Below are 16,560 nucleotides of genomic sequence, written 5' to 3'. Positions count from 1 at the left end.
TTCCTAACATTCAAGTATAAATGGTGAATCCATCTGAACTTTCCTCATGCACAAGTTTGATAGTTCTTTCATAACATGAGATTAACACTGGGTTCCCATATTACACCCTACCTATTAAAATAACATTTTCTTTCCTTTTTATTTCATAGACATATACTTTAGTACAGACTGACATGCATGTGCATGCCTTTCCCCAAAGAACAGGTCTCAAATCTAATGAGAAATAGTTGGTTGCTCCTAAAACAGCCATGTCACTACTAAATCAGTGGGCACATCTTGTTGGCAGGTTGATCATTTAACACATAGAAGGATATACAGCCAGAGTTCCAATGATGCTATATCTCCCCTAGCAGCCTTCTACCTAGAAGAAAATATCTTACATTATATATGAAATATGTGATCTCTTCAGCAGTAGGATCCCATCAATTATGTTACATAGCAAAGAGTAATGACAATACTGTCTGTTGCTGTGGAGACCTGTGGGACCTCCCTGAGCAACAACTCACATGAAGGAATTACACACCTAGCTTTGTAAATATCATTTACAATCCTAAGGCTTCATGAAATGATATCTATTGCTTTGTATACATGCAATACTATTCACCTTCCATTAAGATGATTTTTTCTTCCAGTGACCCATTATACACTCCTATGCAGCAACGTCACTTTAAACAGAAAAAATCTAAAGATAGAACCTAGGATCCATGTATGGGAAATTACATGGCAGTATATGTTCTGAGTGGAGGCATACTCCTCTAGTTTGATTTTTGTCCTTATCATTTATCATAGCAACAGAAATCAAACCAGGACAGGTATAATAATGAAAGATTCTTCCCCTTGACTCTCAGAATCAGGTGAAGACCTGTATGATAAAAGCTTCAAGTTATTGAAGAAAGAAATTAAGAGGATATCAGGAGAGAGAAAGATCTCCACTGTTCATGGACCAATAGGAAAAACATAATAAAAATATCCATCTTACCAAAAGATGCATCCAATCTAACAGATTTAAGGCAATACCCATCAAATTTCCGTACAATTCTTTACTGACCTTGAAAAATCATATAAGGTTCAAAATTGAAAAAGAAAATACACAGGACAGTCAAAACAATCCTATACAATAAAAGAGCTTCCAGATGTATCACAATTCCTGGTTCAAGTGAACTACAAATCTATAGTAATAAAACTCACATGGTTTTGATATAAAAACAGATACATTGATCAGTGCAATGGAATCATAGACACAGAAATAAATCTACACACGTATGGACTCCTTGTTTTGTACAAAGAAGTCAGAAATATACAATTTAAAAAAATGAAAGAATTTTCAACAAATGGTGCTGTCTAACTGGATGTTGGTCTGTGGAAGAATCTAAATAGTTCTAGACTTATCACCCTATACAAAACTCAATTTCAAGTGCATCAAAGATATAAACATAAAACCAGATACATCCTCTCATAGTAGAGATAGGGGGAATACGTGTGAGTTCGTTAGCCTAGGAGATAATTTCTGAACAGACCCCCAATAGTGCAGACACTAAGATCAACAATTATTAAATGGGACTTGGTGTAAATCAAAGGAAACCTTAAGAAGGACAGAAGTGGAGCCTGAAGAATGAGAAAAGATTCTTACACACTTTACATCTTACAGAGGGCTAATATCTAAAATGCATAGAGAACACAAGAAACTAGGCATCAACAAACAAAATAATCCAATTTAAAAATGAGATTCAGATAGAAACAGAGAATTCTCTATAGTGGAATCTTAAACGGCCAAGAAACACTTAAATATTCAACATCCTTAGCTATACGGGAGATACAAATGAAAAAGACTCTGAGATCCTATCTTACACCTATCAGAATGACTCAAAACATGTCATCTCATGCTGCCAAGGACATGGAGCAAGGGGAACACTCCTCCATGGCTGGTGGGAGTGCAAACTTACACAACCACTATGGAAATCAATATGATTGTTTCTCAGGAAATTGGAAATCCATCTGCCTTAAGACACAACTATACCACCGGAATATCCAAAGGATGTTCTATCCTGCCACAAGGGCACTTGTTCCATTATGTTCTTAGAAGCTTTATTCATAATGGCCAGAAACTGGAAACAAATTAGTTGTCCCTCAATCAAAGATTTGATCAAGAAAATGTGGTTCATTTACACAGTGGGTTACTACTCCTCTGTAAAAGAAAATGAAAACATAAAAATTTCAGGCAAAGGAATTGAACCAGAAGCAAAAATCATCTTAAATGAGGTAACCAAGACCCAGAAAGAAAAACACGGTATGTACTCATGTATAAAAATAGATTAGCTAAAAGGGATAATCATGAGACAAGTCACAGACCCAGAAAAGATAAGGAAAAAGGAGGGCACTGAGATGGATTCATGTATCCTCCTGGGAGGAGGAAGTAGAACATATCTAATGGTATACTGAGGGTGAGGTAGGATGAGAACAGGAGGCATCACATGTTGAGGGGGGGGAGAGAATATGGTAGGAGATAACTGGAGCTGGAGTGCATCACAGGGACAATGTAAAAATCTAGTGTAGTAGAAACTCCCAGATTCTACTAAGGTGACCCTTGTGAGGATTTCTAGTAAAGAAAGATACAAACCTTAAACCAGACATCTTCTGAAACCAAGAAGTCCAGTCATCATGAGAGAGGAGTTCTTCAGTAATTGATGTGAGGAGATGTAGAGATTAATAGGCAAACATTAGTCTGAGGGATGACTCACACTGGAGCTCTCCACTGGGTTCCTCACATTGGAGCCAATGTCTGAGCCCAGTAGGGGAGGAAGAGTGGTAGAGCCAAAGTAATTGAAGGCACAATGGAAAAAATGGCTCACAGAACCAACTAACCAGGGCTCTGAGGGGCTCACAGGGACTGAAGCAATAATCATGGAGCTTGCATGTGTCTGTTCTTGGTCTTCCACAAATATATTAGGATTCTTAGTTTGGTGTTTTTGTGGGATACCTAACAGTGGAAGTGTGGGTGTCACTGTCCCTTTTGACTGCCCATTAGATCCTTTGCCTCCTATTGTGTTGTCTTTTCGAGATCTGATATGGAGGTTTCTGCCTGGTTCTTTTGTAACTTACCATTCTGTGTTTGGTTGCTGTCCCTGGAAGGCCAACTCTTTTCTCAAAAGAAATGGACAAGTGTGTCTGAGGAGGAGGAGAGGGTGGGTCAACTAGGAGGAATATAGAGAGGGAAAACTAGAGTCCGGAGAAATTGATGGAAACATTAAACTGATGTAACAACTGTGGAAATCAGTGGGAAGTATTCTCATGAAGCTAAAAGAGGAAGACTTACAGGTTCCATCTATGTAATTTCTGGATAAATATATCTGAAGGACGTTGTGGCACCTCACTAAAGAGATACATGCTCAACTCTGCTTATTTCCACTCTGTTCAAAATTGCTATGGAATGAAAGCTTCTTAGATATTCATCAATAAAAGAATGAATAGTGAAAATTTGGTGGATATATATATATATATATGTGTGTGTGTGTGTATGTGTGTGTGTGTTTATGTGTGTATGTGTATGTGTGTGTAATTAAGCAATGGAGAAAAATAAAATTATAGAATTCACATGAAAATACTGTAATGAATTATTCTGTCCTCATATAGAAAAGTGTATATGAATCTTAGTTTCTAATTTTTATATCTATGTACTCATGTGACTATGACTGTGTGTAGAAAGCTGCACATAAAGTGAAAGGGGCACTCAGGGAGACGACTAGGGCGGTAATGGAGCACAAGGTAGACTGGGGAACGAGGAAATGGTAGAGGGGACAAGCTTGGGAATGGGTCAACCAAAAGTAAATGTGTAGGAAACTGCCATAGAGAAACCTGCTACATTGTAAGCTAGTTTTCAAAAATTAGAAAACAATTATTTTTATTGAAAGATTTTTAAAAGCACAGGGCTGTAGAGTTTATGGTTGTCTTTATGGCATGGTATGTGGTCAGCCTTATGGCCATGTGTTTTATCTTCCAGCTCGACAAAATATGCTCATTAGTAGTGTGTGCATTATTTTATAACCATCCACATGTAAGAAGAAAAAAGTGGAAAATATTTACCCAAACTAGTAATGTGCCTTTTCTATCAGGATTACTTTTTTTCTTAATGTTAAAATATGTTCCAGGACAATCAAGGCCTCTCTATTCCTGTTCATAAGTCCCACAGCATGTAGAATAGAATGGAAACAGAATGTCTCCGCAGTGTGGTCTGTGACCTATGTCAGGGCTGGTACTGCACAGTAGGTTTGCATGCAGGCTGCAGGTGCCTGGGGAGCACTGTGTGCTCACTGCACACAAGTAGAGAGCAGAGTCACCAGGCTGGGAGTCTCTGATGTGCAGAAAAACATGTAGGCTGGCTGTATTGACACGAATTGTGACTCTGCCCTCTTCCTTTTCACCAGTGGAGAAGATGGACACTAGCTCCTTGGGTTCTTTCCCAGGATCTTGTCTGTACCATGCGAAATACTGAGAAGCACTATTGCTGAAAGTGCAGTTGAGAGAGGTCCTGGCTCCCTCTGGAACAGTGAGAGATTCTGGGTTCTGCTGCACCTTCTGCTGGCTGCTCACCCCTGTGCAGAAAGACAAAGGTCACACAATCAAGACTAGATGCATATGGATTCTAACACTTTTCCATGGGCTTCTCACTTCCTAATTGGAGATTTAAAATACCTGAGTTTGCCCCCGCCAGCGGGGACCCCATTATTTGTGGGGGTCGAGAGGGACCCATACCTGAGGGATAAAGGGTGAGAAAGAGGAGCAAGACCAAGCAGTGTCCTTGTCAAGGTCTGTTTATTGAGAGGAATGTACAGCATTTAAAGCTCAGAAGCAGGAATTGAAGCAGGAACTGAAGCTTAGGGCGGGGGAGTACTGGGAAGTGCCCAAGGACATAAGGTGAATCTCTAAACTGCAAGATATTCTCCTTAAACAAGGAGGCAACAGTCTTCTGGGGACAAGTTCTTTGAAAAGGTCAAGCCCTTCTCAGGAATCTGCTCAGGGCAGGGCTCTAGCTTTGCTTAGTTCGTAAGTTCGGTCCCAGACATGAATTTCTACCATTTGCCTGGAGCAGGCAAGAACTTTACATCTCACACCTGGATCCCAAAGGAATTTCCAAACTTACCATTTAGCTGGAGCCACAGGACCACTAGTGAAACACTCAAGGATTTCATTCTCGCCTCCTCCCTCTTCACTGAGAACTGAAATCCTCAACTCTAAGTTGGCAACTAGAAAAAGAATCTTTTCGTGACCTCAGAAGCACTAAGCCTTTCTGCCAGCCCTTTCTTTGCCCCCTCCTCCTCTTCCTGTACTCTTCTTCCCCCACTCCACCCCATCCCCCACTTCTCTCCCTCTTGAGATCTTTGCTCAAGATCCCAAAGAAAACACTGCCATCTTGTGGACTCATGAAAGTTAGGATGAGGTGGGGGTGCGGGGGATAGGTGAGCTTGTGTGTTTACACTTAGCAGATGTTGTCCTCTCTCTCTGTAATAGCAGGTTTCACTCATAAGTAGTCACCTGCACTAAAAAGTCACCTATGAAAAGTCTGCAATGGAAAGCTGAATGAGTTTGGTTTTTCTTTTTGTTTTTTTGGTTTTTGTTTTTGTTTTTGTTGTTATTGTTGTTTTTTGGACAGCATAACTCTAACTCTTATCACCTCGGGCATCTTCATTAAATCCATTTTTCAGTTTAGTTTTTGTTTCTGAGTTTTATTATTATTATTCATTCTCTACATTTCACATCATGTAAACCAATTCCATTCATATCCAGGGCACTTCGTATCCATCTTCCTCCCTTGTAGCCTCCCCCCTCCCCCCGCCCCGGCCAAAAGCAAAGTAAAACAAACAAAAATAAGCAAAATGAAATGCGGAAGCAAGGGTTAGGATGGCTGCTATCTGTGACCTCTGTGAGGTGACTGGATCCTTATGTGGATGTTGACATAACTTCTTAACAGTCCCACACAAGTCTTATTGACCCTTAGGGATTATTTATTGTCTGAGAAGCCCAGATAATATATATTTTAAGGAAGTGGAGTTACAATGGGGATGAAGCCGAATGAATCACAAGGTTTCAGTTAATCTGTGAAGCTCTAGAAAGAAAATGAAAGGCCATCCAGTTGCTGTTGTAGTCACACAGCTGCTGTTCCTGAGTGAAAACAACAATGGAGAGATGATGCGTGGATGAATGGCATGGCTGATTCCCAGTTCCCTACAAAGACAAGGACAGGCCAGAGTTTTCAACTGTGGAATATAATCAGTCAACCCTCAGAAAATAAACCAGTTATTTGGTTCACATTTAATTATTGTATAATAAATCAGTCCCCTACTGTATGATATTTAGAATGTTTCCACACTCTTTTCTTTTGAAAGCAGTGTTTTAATGAAAAGTTTTGCACATAAGGTAGAATCAATGGCTATAAGTGTTATTGTGACATAAATTGCAAATACATCTTCCTAGTTTTATTTTATCTTTTGGCTCCTAATTATGATATGAAATATTTGTTTTCCACTGCAGAATTAAATGTACTATATATTTAAAATATCAAGACATTTCTATAATGTCTTGATCTAATAATAAGATTTCTCTTGCCTTTCTACCACTTAATTTATTAGATGAATTAATTAATTTATCAACTTCATATTGTGCAGATTAGCTCAAAGTATTGTCTTGTGCTCTTTAAACAAAGGATGAAAACAGTTGCTTTCAGTTTCGAATTTTAACAAATGACCCAAATGATTCTCCAATATGTAAGAGAGGTTTATATTCTATGACATTAACATAAACTGAAAAAATAAAGGGGCATATTTTGATCATGCATGCTGATATTTCTCAGCATTTAGCATTCTAGAAGTCAGTGTCATGTCAGTCAGAATGTAAGTGGGAACTACAGTGGTATTTTTATGTTTCCTCACATCTTTGTAATTTGTGGAGATCTGATGAAGCCACAGCTGTGCAAAGCCTCCTGCAGAGTCTGCCTGTGCCAGGGGTTGTAGCAGCACAGTCAGCTGCAGTTTGGGGCCAGGCTGCAGGCTCACTGGGAGCACTGTGCCTCAGCAGCACAGAAGTAGGTGCCTGAGTCCTTCAGCTGGGCATCACTGATGTGCAGGGTGCTGTAGCACTCCTTAGCATCGAATGTTGAGTTTAACCTCCTGTTCTCCTTTGTTCCTGAAGCCAGGTAGAACAGATTGATGAGGCTGCCCCGGGGATTCTGTAGGAACCACTGAACACTCTTCATGGTGGTAGAAAAATTACATCTCAGAGCAGGACTGGTTCCCTCGTGGAGACTCAGGGCTGAAGGACTCTGCTGGACATTATCTCCTCTCGTCCCTGTTGGAAACAGAAAAGCAAACCAGAATCAAAGAGAGGTATCCACCCCACCAGTCAGATACCCAGGAGACGCCATGAGGATGAATGCACAGGAGATTTTCATCTACTTTCTCCCCCTCCATCACCGACATTTCTGGAGAATCCCTAATAGGAACTTATCTTAGCACAACTCACAGCAAATATGCACCCACAGAATCCCTAGCAAAGCTCCCAGGTTCCTCTCCATGGCCCCTGTCCACTTGCTGGGATGTCTTCTCTCCAGCTCTGAAGGGGGTCAGTCTTGTGCCCAGACAACTTGTGCTCACAGACTACAGGTTCTCTCTGAGTCACTGAGCTCCCTCATTCATCTGAACAAGAAACTCCACCCACCTCCAACTCATGACTCTGCACTGTCATTGCTCCAGGACTGTGGAGGACATTGATGTAGAGCCCAGGACACTGTGTTTCTAATGTAATATAAGGAGTTTGAGGGGGTGAGGATGTTGAGGAAGGAGAATGCATAAATACAGAATGCTGGTGGAAAAACTAATCGTGTGTGTGGGTGTGCGTGTGTGTGTGTGTGTATGTGTGTGTGTATGTTCATTCACATGTGTGTGATATGAATTTTATTGGAATAATTCCAGTTTTTTGAGTTTGGTGAATTATAGACATAAACCTAACAGAAATTTTTTAAAAAAGTAATTTTCTCTTGAGTGTCCATTGTCATAGTGCCTAGTAATTCTATTTTGTTTATATACATTCAGAGAATTATTCTTAAAATAGATTTATATAACCACGGATCCAGAAAACAGGCTCTAGAGATCTGTGGCTGTCTACAGAATGATTGAGCTTTAATGACCCAGGTGAACTACACCTCATCGCCTGTACCTCTTGCTTTGGGAATGGATTACCTTATGTCCTTATGTCTCTTCTCAGTGCTTCAAACCTCAGGGTGACTTAAGAAAAAGTAATTTTAGGAACTCTGCAGTGCCCCCTAGTGGACTGACACCAACAACAAACGTGATTTCAGGCCATCCTCACAAGCCTCATTGAACCAAGCCTTCACTTCCTGTTGAAGGAAATGCCAATGGTCAGAAGAGAAGAGTGTCTAGACAGAGTTCTCAATAGAAGAAACAAAATGGCTTTACAAATCTCAAAATTGTTCATTAACCTTAGAAATTAGGTTATTATTAGGGAATAGAGAGGCAAAGATTAAAACAGACACAGAAGGAACACCCATTCAGAGCCTGCCCAACATGTGGCCCATGCATATACAGCCATCCAATTAGACAAGATGGATGAAGCAAAGAAATGCAGGCCGATAGGAGCCGGATGTAGATCTCTTCCGAGAGACACAGCCAGAATACAGCAAATACAGAGGCGTATGCCAGCAGCAAACCACTGATTTGAGAATAGGACCCCTGTTGAAGGAATCAGAGAAAAGAACTGGAAGAGCTTGAAGGGGCTCGAGACCCCATATGAACAACAATGCCAAGCAACCAGAGCTTACAGGGACTAAGCCACTACCTAAAGACTATACATGGACTGACCCTGGACTCTGACCTCATAGGTAGCAATGAATAGCCTAGTAAGAGCACCAGTGGAAGGGGAAGCCCTTGGTCCTACCAAGACTGAACCCCCAGTGAACTAGATTGTTGGGGGGAGGGCGGCAAGGGGGGGAGGATGGGGAGGGGAATACCCATAAAGAAGGGGAAGGGGGAGGGGGATGTTTGCCTGGAAACTGGGAAAGGGAATAACACTCGAAATGTATATAAGAAATACTCAAGTTAATTAAAAAAAAAAAGAAACAACAACCATGACATTTGAATCCTCTTTCCACTGAGAAGAAAATTTGTTCAACGCCCCCTGGGAATTATTTTCCTAGGATTCATATTCCAGTGTTCAGTCATCAAAGACCTCAGGCCACTGCACCTGAGGTTTAGGTGGGTCTCTGTAAGTACAGCTTACGTCATTGAAAACTTTAGTGTAATTCACATGATGCAGCTTTGTCGAGTTCAGAATCTGAAAGCATTGATTTCATGAAGGTTTCCAAGGAGATGGAAATACCAGGCAGAATGTGGCATGGTCATTTATTTCAGGCTCACCCACAGGGTGATGTGTGATACTATGAGATTGGAGGCTAATACTCAATAGAAACCCAAAAATAGGAGAAGCAAGAATGATAGTTTGTCTGTTGAGGGAAGAAGCTTCAGGGAACTAGCAAAAGAAGCTCAAGAGTGGCCATGTGCACTTCAGCTAGCGACATTGTGGAGGTGGAGTTCTTCCTGATCTTTGTGCTCATGTCATACCATCCAGTGTACAGGAGGACAGACAGGTTCTAGACTTTTTAAAAGCCTGCCTCATGTGCTTTTGCCCTGCCGTAGGTTCAGTTTCTCCTTATCCTTTCCCTGTTATTGTGTCTTGGAAGTATAACTCTTTTTCTGTTTGTTTTTAACAGAAACTTACAGTTGTGATTGCCTTGAGTTTTAGGGACCACGAACTTAACCTTTGAGCAGTTAAAATCCTGGAAACTTTTGGAGAAGAACCAAATGGATTTTGCATTATCAGTTGGACATAACTTGAATATGAAATGTGCTAAAAGCTTCCCCCACACCTTGCACTGGAAAATGTTTCATTGACAGCCTGTGATGCTATTGGGAGGTAGAGGAACCTTTGTGAGGAATGAAGGAAGCCATGCGTGTGTGAGGTCCTTAGCGAATCTGATTTTGCCTTGGGCATGGGCATGTCAAGACCTTAACCTCAGACCCAAAGGGAAATGGCGAAGCACACCTCAACTAGAGTGAGGCTCAGAATGAACTATTGAAGACTTGATTTGGGGGTGCTGAGCACAAGCATTGATACTGTGTAACGTAAATGTCCACCATAGCTTGCACAAACCCCTGAGAGGTTCATAGACTAAAGACTGCTCCTCTACAGAGACTGCTCCTACTTAAATTAACTAAACCTGTCTCCTTGATCCAGTGGTAAAATATAAACTCTGCTTCCCTGTTCACCTTGCCTCCTTGTTCAGTTCTATGCAATAACTCCACCACTCTGTTCAACTCTATAAAAATGCAGAGCTTTGAGTGTGCAAAGATTTCTCTATCCAAAAGTCCAGACCACAATCCCAGCTTTCTGTACATCTGCCCTTCTGTCTGTCCATCTATCTGTCATTTCTTCATTACCTCACCACTCCCAGTTAGGTTCACATTCCTGCAGCCATGCAAAAATGTGTCAGACATTACTGGAAGAAAGTTCATTGGTCTTGTACACTGATACTATCTTAGCCATATATTTGTACCGTGTGATTCAGTACAAGTGTGTTTCAGTACAAGAAATAATTTGCCAGTGTTTGCCAAGTAGCAAGTACTTATGAGAACTTTAACATTTGAATTAATGACCTAGTGGGAAAATTGACTTGAATACTTTGTATTATAAAAGTGGCAATAACTGACCAAATAAATAACAGCAGGCATTTTTGAGCACAATTTTCCACAAAAAGAAATTACAATTTCTTAGATAAGTGTCTGCTACCAAGTCTCGGGCAGAATACATACACAGATACATATAAGGCATCTGGCTGGGGCTGGAGAAATGACTTTGAAGCGGTTAAAATAACTTGCTTTTGAAACAGACAATGGTTTGGTTCACATTACTCACATAGAGGCTCATAACCATCTATAATTTCAGTTCTAGGGAATCTGACCCTTTCTTCTAGTATTTGCTGACACCAGACACACATGTAGTATACATGTGACAGAAAAAAACATTCATACACATAAAAATAAATGAATCTTCAAAAACAAGTCTAGAATATTTATTTCTATCAGAAAATGAAAAATGAAGACTAGTAGGGTTAAATCGAATAAATTCACAAAGTGATTTGTAGAATATGACCAAATATGAGGTAATCTGCACATCAGTCATAGACTAGATTATAGCATGTGAAATATATTTAAGTCTATGATTTCACAACATTATAATATAACCCAATCATCTGAAGGCATTGCTAAGAGCTGTTATAAAATTTAAAATATGCCTTCTATTTAAAATGTAATTGAAGATAGCAGTGATATGCATTGCTTTTAAGAAACAGAAATATAGAAGGAAGGAGTTTGAAAGATTTTACCATAAAAGTGAAAACAGTTTGAATTGAATGCTTATCCTGATGTAAGTGTTAGATAGTCTACCTTGTTACTCAAAATTATGTACTACTGCATAGATAGATAAAAATTTTATTTCATATATCAATTTAAAATAAATTTAAAGGCTAGTGAGATGACTCAGCAGGTAAGGACACTTGCCATCAAATCTGCTGACTTGAATCTAATCACTGAGACCCACGTGGTAGAAGGAGAGAACTCATGCCCACCAGTTGCCCTCTGGCCTTCTACATGCTCAATAGCACATGGATCCCCGTGTGGACATATCATAAAAAAAAGAACAGTAAAATAAATTTTAAAAGATTATTAAATGGTTGGAGAAATTTCATTTTATAAACCTTATGGTACTTCTAATTGTCAACTAGTATAATTGCCACATCATCATGACGAGACATTACTTAGCTCCAAGCATCCCCGTCTCTAATCCATGAGTGAAGTTAGTGTTGGGAATATGGAAATAACATATATGCATTAATACCTGATACAAATGATGCAGAAATTTAGATATCAATTGGATTTGAAAATACCTAGAACACCTATAAAGCATTATGTCTATCTCTAGATTGTGACTATTATGCAACTGGTTGGCGATGAGAAAGATTAAAAAGGGCTCAGCAAAGGTCAAGTCTCATCCATTCTCCAACCCCTCCATATTCTGGATTATGGATACCAAAACCCCAGAATTTCCTCTCTTTGTACTCTGGGACTTGAAATGATGGAATGATTTCTTTCTTTCTTTTCTTCCTTTGTTCTTTCTCTTTTCTTTTTATCTTTATTCTTTTTTAGAAATGATTTATTTATTTTTTTAATCTGTGAATTGGTTTATCCACGTCTGTAGGAAGGTTTAAGATCTCCTGGAACTGGAGTCACAGGCAATGGTGAACTGCCATGTAGGGGTCACGCACTGAGCTATCTTTCTAGCCCCAGCAATGATGGAATTCTTAAGTCTTCATTATTGGATAAAACATTATCAGTTTTCCTAGTTGAGCCCTTTGGACTGTGATTGACCCTGCTTTCTGTATCCCTGGATCTCCAACTCCTATAACTAGAGTCAGCCTTTGTAATCTCGTAAGTCAACTCCATTAATTACTTCTCTCTCTGTCTATTTGTGTTTATGTATCTATGCACAATGTATTTATACATAGATTCATACAAAATTTTGTTTTTGTTTCTTTAGTGAATCCTAATATTGCACCCTCTAACATTCTACAAATAGGGGTTAATATATGAAGCCAGAAAAATAAAGGGGTGAATAAAGGACTTGCTGTTTCTTTCTGGTTTCTATTACTGTCAGTCATTTCATCGTGGCAGCAGCAGTTGTCTCCAGCTTCCTTTTTAACCTCCACTAGAACCAACACCAGTTGCCATTCTTCTCACAAGTCTGATTTCCAGATCTGGTATCATTAATAAACTATCTGTGAGAACTGAAATCCTTCCTTTATTGCTGCCCATAAGAGGATAGGAACTCCACGAGAGGACCAAAACAATCAATGAACCTGGACCCTTGGGTCCTCAGAGACTGAACCACCAACCAAAGAACATACGCAGGCTGGACCTAGGCCTCCCTGAACATATTTAGCAAATGTGCAGCTTGGTCTTCATGTGGGTCCTGAACAACTGAAGCAGGGCCTCTCCTAAAAGCTATTGCCTGTATGTGGGATATGTTCTTCTAGTTGATCTACCTTGTTGGGCCTCAGTGGGAGAGGAAGCCCCTAGCCTCTCAAAGACTTGATATGTCAGGGTTGGGGGATACCCAAGGGGTTCCACCTATTCAGAGGAAAAGGGAAGGGAGGATTGTGGGAGGGGTGACCAGGAGGGGGGCAGTGAGTGTGATGAAAAGCAAACATGTAAAATTAAATTAAAAAACCCAGTTCAACAGTTTTAGGAATGTATTACAATGTATATAAATATAAAATATTACATGATATCTTGTTATTACATATTTTTGTAAAATATATTTATTTTTAAAATAGTCATTTTTTATGAGTATGAGTATTTGCATGCATGAATGTAAGTACAGTATGGGTGTGCTTGGTACACATAGAGGCCAGAAGAACATGTCTGATCCTCTGAAAATGGAGTTATTGACAGTTCTGAGTCATGTGATTCTGGGAATCAAACCCAGGTCTGTGGAAGAGCAGTCAGTGCTCTTATCCTTGGATCTATTTTTCAAGCTTCAAATTTTATGTTTTCATGCATCAATTAAGGATTAAAGAATCAAATATATGTAAGCATTGAGATAATATAAAGAGACAAGTGCCAGTTTGTGAATGGCTGGCTAAATATTGTACACTTTAACCATATAATGGGATTATAGCAGTAGTATAACTGACCATTATTTCTTTGGCATTAAGGTAGAATACCCAGATAGACAGTTAAAGTTGCAGAATTATATGAATAGTATAAAACCAATTATTTAAAAACAGTCCACATATATTATTAGGTAAAACTAAATAGAACTGGCAATCATTCAACTAAAAAAAATGCACATATAATTAATTCTAAATGATTTTTATTTTGTTGTTCTGAAAGAATACACATCAAGCTAATAAGGATATTATATTTGTAAAATGTTTATTTTTAGTTAAGTGTATGCCTTTGTTCCTGTGTGAGTTTTTATATGCCATATGATGCATTTAGTTGCCCACAGAGATGAGAAGAGGGCATCGGATTTCCTAGAACTGAAATTACAGATGTTTGTGGGCTGTCTAGTGTGGGTGTTCAGTACTGAATCCAGGTCCTTTGCAAGTGCTCTAAAGTGCTCCTAACAGCTACTCATTTTATTAACACCAAAGTTATTAATGAAAAGAACACGAATGAGACCTAAGAGCGGTGGTATGAGCAGACTCTGGAATAACATTTAGCATTTTAGTTTTTTGTAAGTAGAGCACAAATATGAATAGAATAATTCATAATTTTATTTTACATGTCTCATTACTATCTAATTACACATCTAATGAGTGCTTATTATTTATGTCTTGTAGCAAAGTTATTCTGTATTTTATATTATTTTATTGCTCTTCTAAGATCTATCACTGAGTATTTTATTTTTTGTCCTTTACAATATAATATGTTTACTGATTAAAAAAAAAAAAAAAAGTAATTTTAGGAACCCTGCAGTGCCCCCTAGTGGACTGACACCAACAACAAACGTGATTTCAGGCCATCCTCACAAGCCTCATTGAACCAAGCCTTCACTTCCTGTTGGAGGAAATGCCAATGGTCAGAAGAGAAGAGTGTCTAGACAGAGTTCTCAATAGAAGAAACAAAATGGCTTTAAAAATCTCAAAATTGTTCATTAACCTTAGAAATTAGGAAAATACAAATTAAAACAAATTGAGATCTCATCTGACACCAATCAGAATATGTAAAATCTAGAAAACACCCCACAACAAATGCTGGGGAGGTTGCATAGAGGGTAAAGGAACCTGCACTCATTCTCAGGGGATAACGATTGGTGCAGCTCCTCTGGAAACCAGTGTGGAGAATCCTTAAAACACGAACGCTCAATCTACCACAGGACCCAGCTATGCCACTTCTTGGTCTCTGTCCCTCTCCACAGATGCTTACGTGTGTCCACTGCTGCTCCCCTCATGGTAACTAGGAAACGGAGACAACATAAATGTCCTTCATCTGATGAATAGATAATGAAACTGTGGTGCCTACATAGTATGGAATATTCTTCAATGCAGAGGAAAACGGCGTCATAAACGTTGCGGTTAGATGATGGAACCAGAAAAGATTCTTGTAAATGAGCTGACTGAGACCCAGAAAAGCAAAGGCCACATGTTCTGCCCCTGAAGTCCTGAAGCCCTAACCTCAGTGGAAACTGCAGAGGCTCCTAACTCCACACCTTCAGACGGAAGTGTGTGACCTGGAGTCACCACAGAGGCCAGAAAGGTACAAGGGAACGTGTGGCTGGGGAGAGCCACTCGAGATGGGAAGAGCAAGGCAAGCAAAATGTAATGGAGACACAGGGAAGATGAAGGGAGGGGAGGTCACCATAGAAGGAGAGAGATGGAGGAATGTGGGATTGAGTGACTCTGTCTGAAAATGCCGTAAGGAAGCATATCAGTATCTATGTACCAAAAAATACATAAAATGAAAATGATATATATATATATATATATATATATATATATATATATATAAACATAGCTTAGCTTAAATTAAGTGTTTGTCTGGGCTGACCATCCTGCTCCCAAAATCCATAGATCTTTAAAAACAAAATGAAACAACAAACAAAAAACAACAAAAACAACAACAAGAAAAAACTAACAAAGAACAAAATCGCATCCCTTTCTCTCTTCAACTTCTTCTACATAGCCCCTCCCCCAATTCATGTTGTCTTGCTGCTTTTTCTTTAATTGTTATTACATATAGAGTCTGGGATATATAGATAACACCTGCTCAGAGTATAAAATGTAACTTGTATGTATATGATCTCAGGGTAGACCACATGGTATTCAATAATAAATTGGGAGGTTCTTCCTTGGATAAGACTGTTCTCAGCATTTCTTAGCTGACCACAGTGTTTGTGTACAGTTGGGGCTCTGCGGGATTTTCCCCTTCAACATTCACATGTGTATTGGCTGTCGATTAGTGCCATCCTTGTTTAGGTCTTCTCTAGGCAGCCATGTCATCGAGGCATCGTGGAACTCACCATGAGAACTGAAACACAGTTCTGTAGGCTGATGTTCCAGTTCATGTTGTTATCGAGAACAATGAAAGCTTTATCAAAACAACAGAAGGAGGAAAAAAAATCAAGATTTCCAAAAACACGAAAATATTAAAACTACCCAAATACAAAAGTTAGCAAATTATCTATAAAAGGCAATCTTCTGGGTGAATCAGAACTTTAATTCTTGGCACATACTTCTTTGGAAAAATGTACCCAAACCAAGAATGATGAGGAGAAACTGCAGGGCAGGCTGTGTCCTCTTGACAGCACTGAACAGATTGAAATCTCTCTAACCCACTAACCCCTCGTAAGCAGCACAGCCTTCCCTAAAGCAAGCCCATTGTGCCAGCAGCCAGAGAGGGAGGAGTGTGTGAGGAGAGTGGCCAGCCTGTCATGTGA

At 39.4% G+C, this 16,560-nt stretch overlaps 2 gene segments (V, D, J or C); both read right to left on the bottom strand.

The window, feature by feature from the left end:
* Nucleotides 1–3,928: 3,928 nt before the first annotated feature.
* LOC134482205 (T-cell receptor alpha chain V region 2B4-like) lies at nt 3,929–5,186 on the bottom strand. The segment is given in 2 exon segments: nt 3,929–4,589; nt 5,138–5,186. Coding segments are annotated over 2 exon segments (477 nt in total).
* A 527-nt stretch (nt 5,187–5,713) lies between these two features.
* LOC134482093 (T cell receptor alpha variable 22-like) lies at nt 5,714–15,162 on the bottom strand. The segment is given in 2 exon segments: nt 5,714–7,338; nt 15,051–15,162. Coding segments are annotated over 2 exon segments (321 nt in total).
* Nucleotides 15,163–16,560: the final 1,398 nt, after the last annotated feature.

This window comes from Rattus norvegicus, chromosome 15 (assembly GCF_036323735.1).
Source record: "Rattus norvegicus strain BN/NHsdMcwi chromosome 15, GRCr8, whole genome shotgun sequence".
Classification (NCBI taxonomy): Eukaryota; Metazoa; Chordata; class Mammalia; order Rodentia; family Muridae; genus Rattus; species Rattus norvegicus.
Note: the sequence above shows the minus strand (reverse complement) of the source record. Positions and strands in the feature narration are given on the sequence as shown.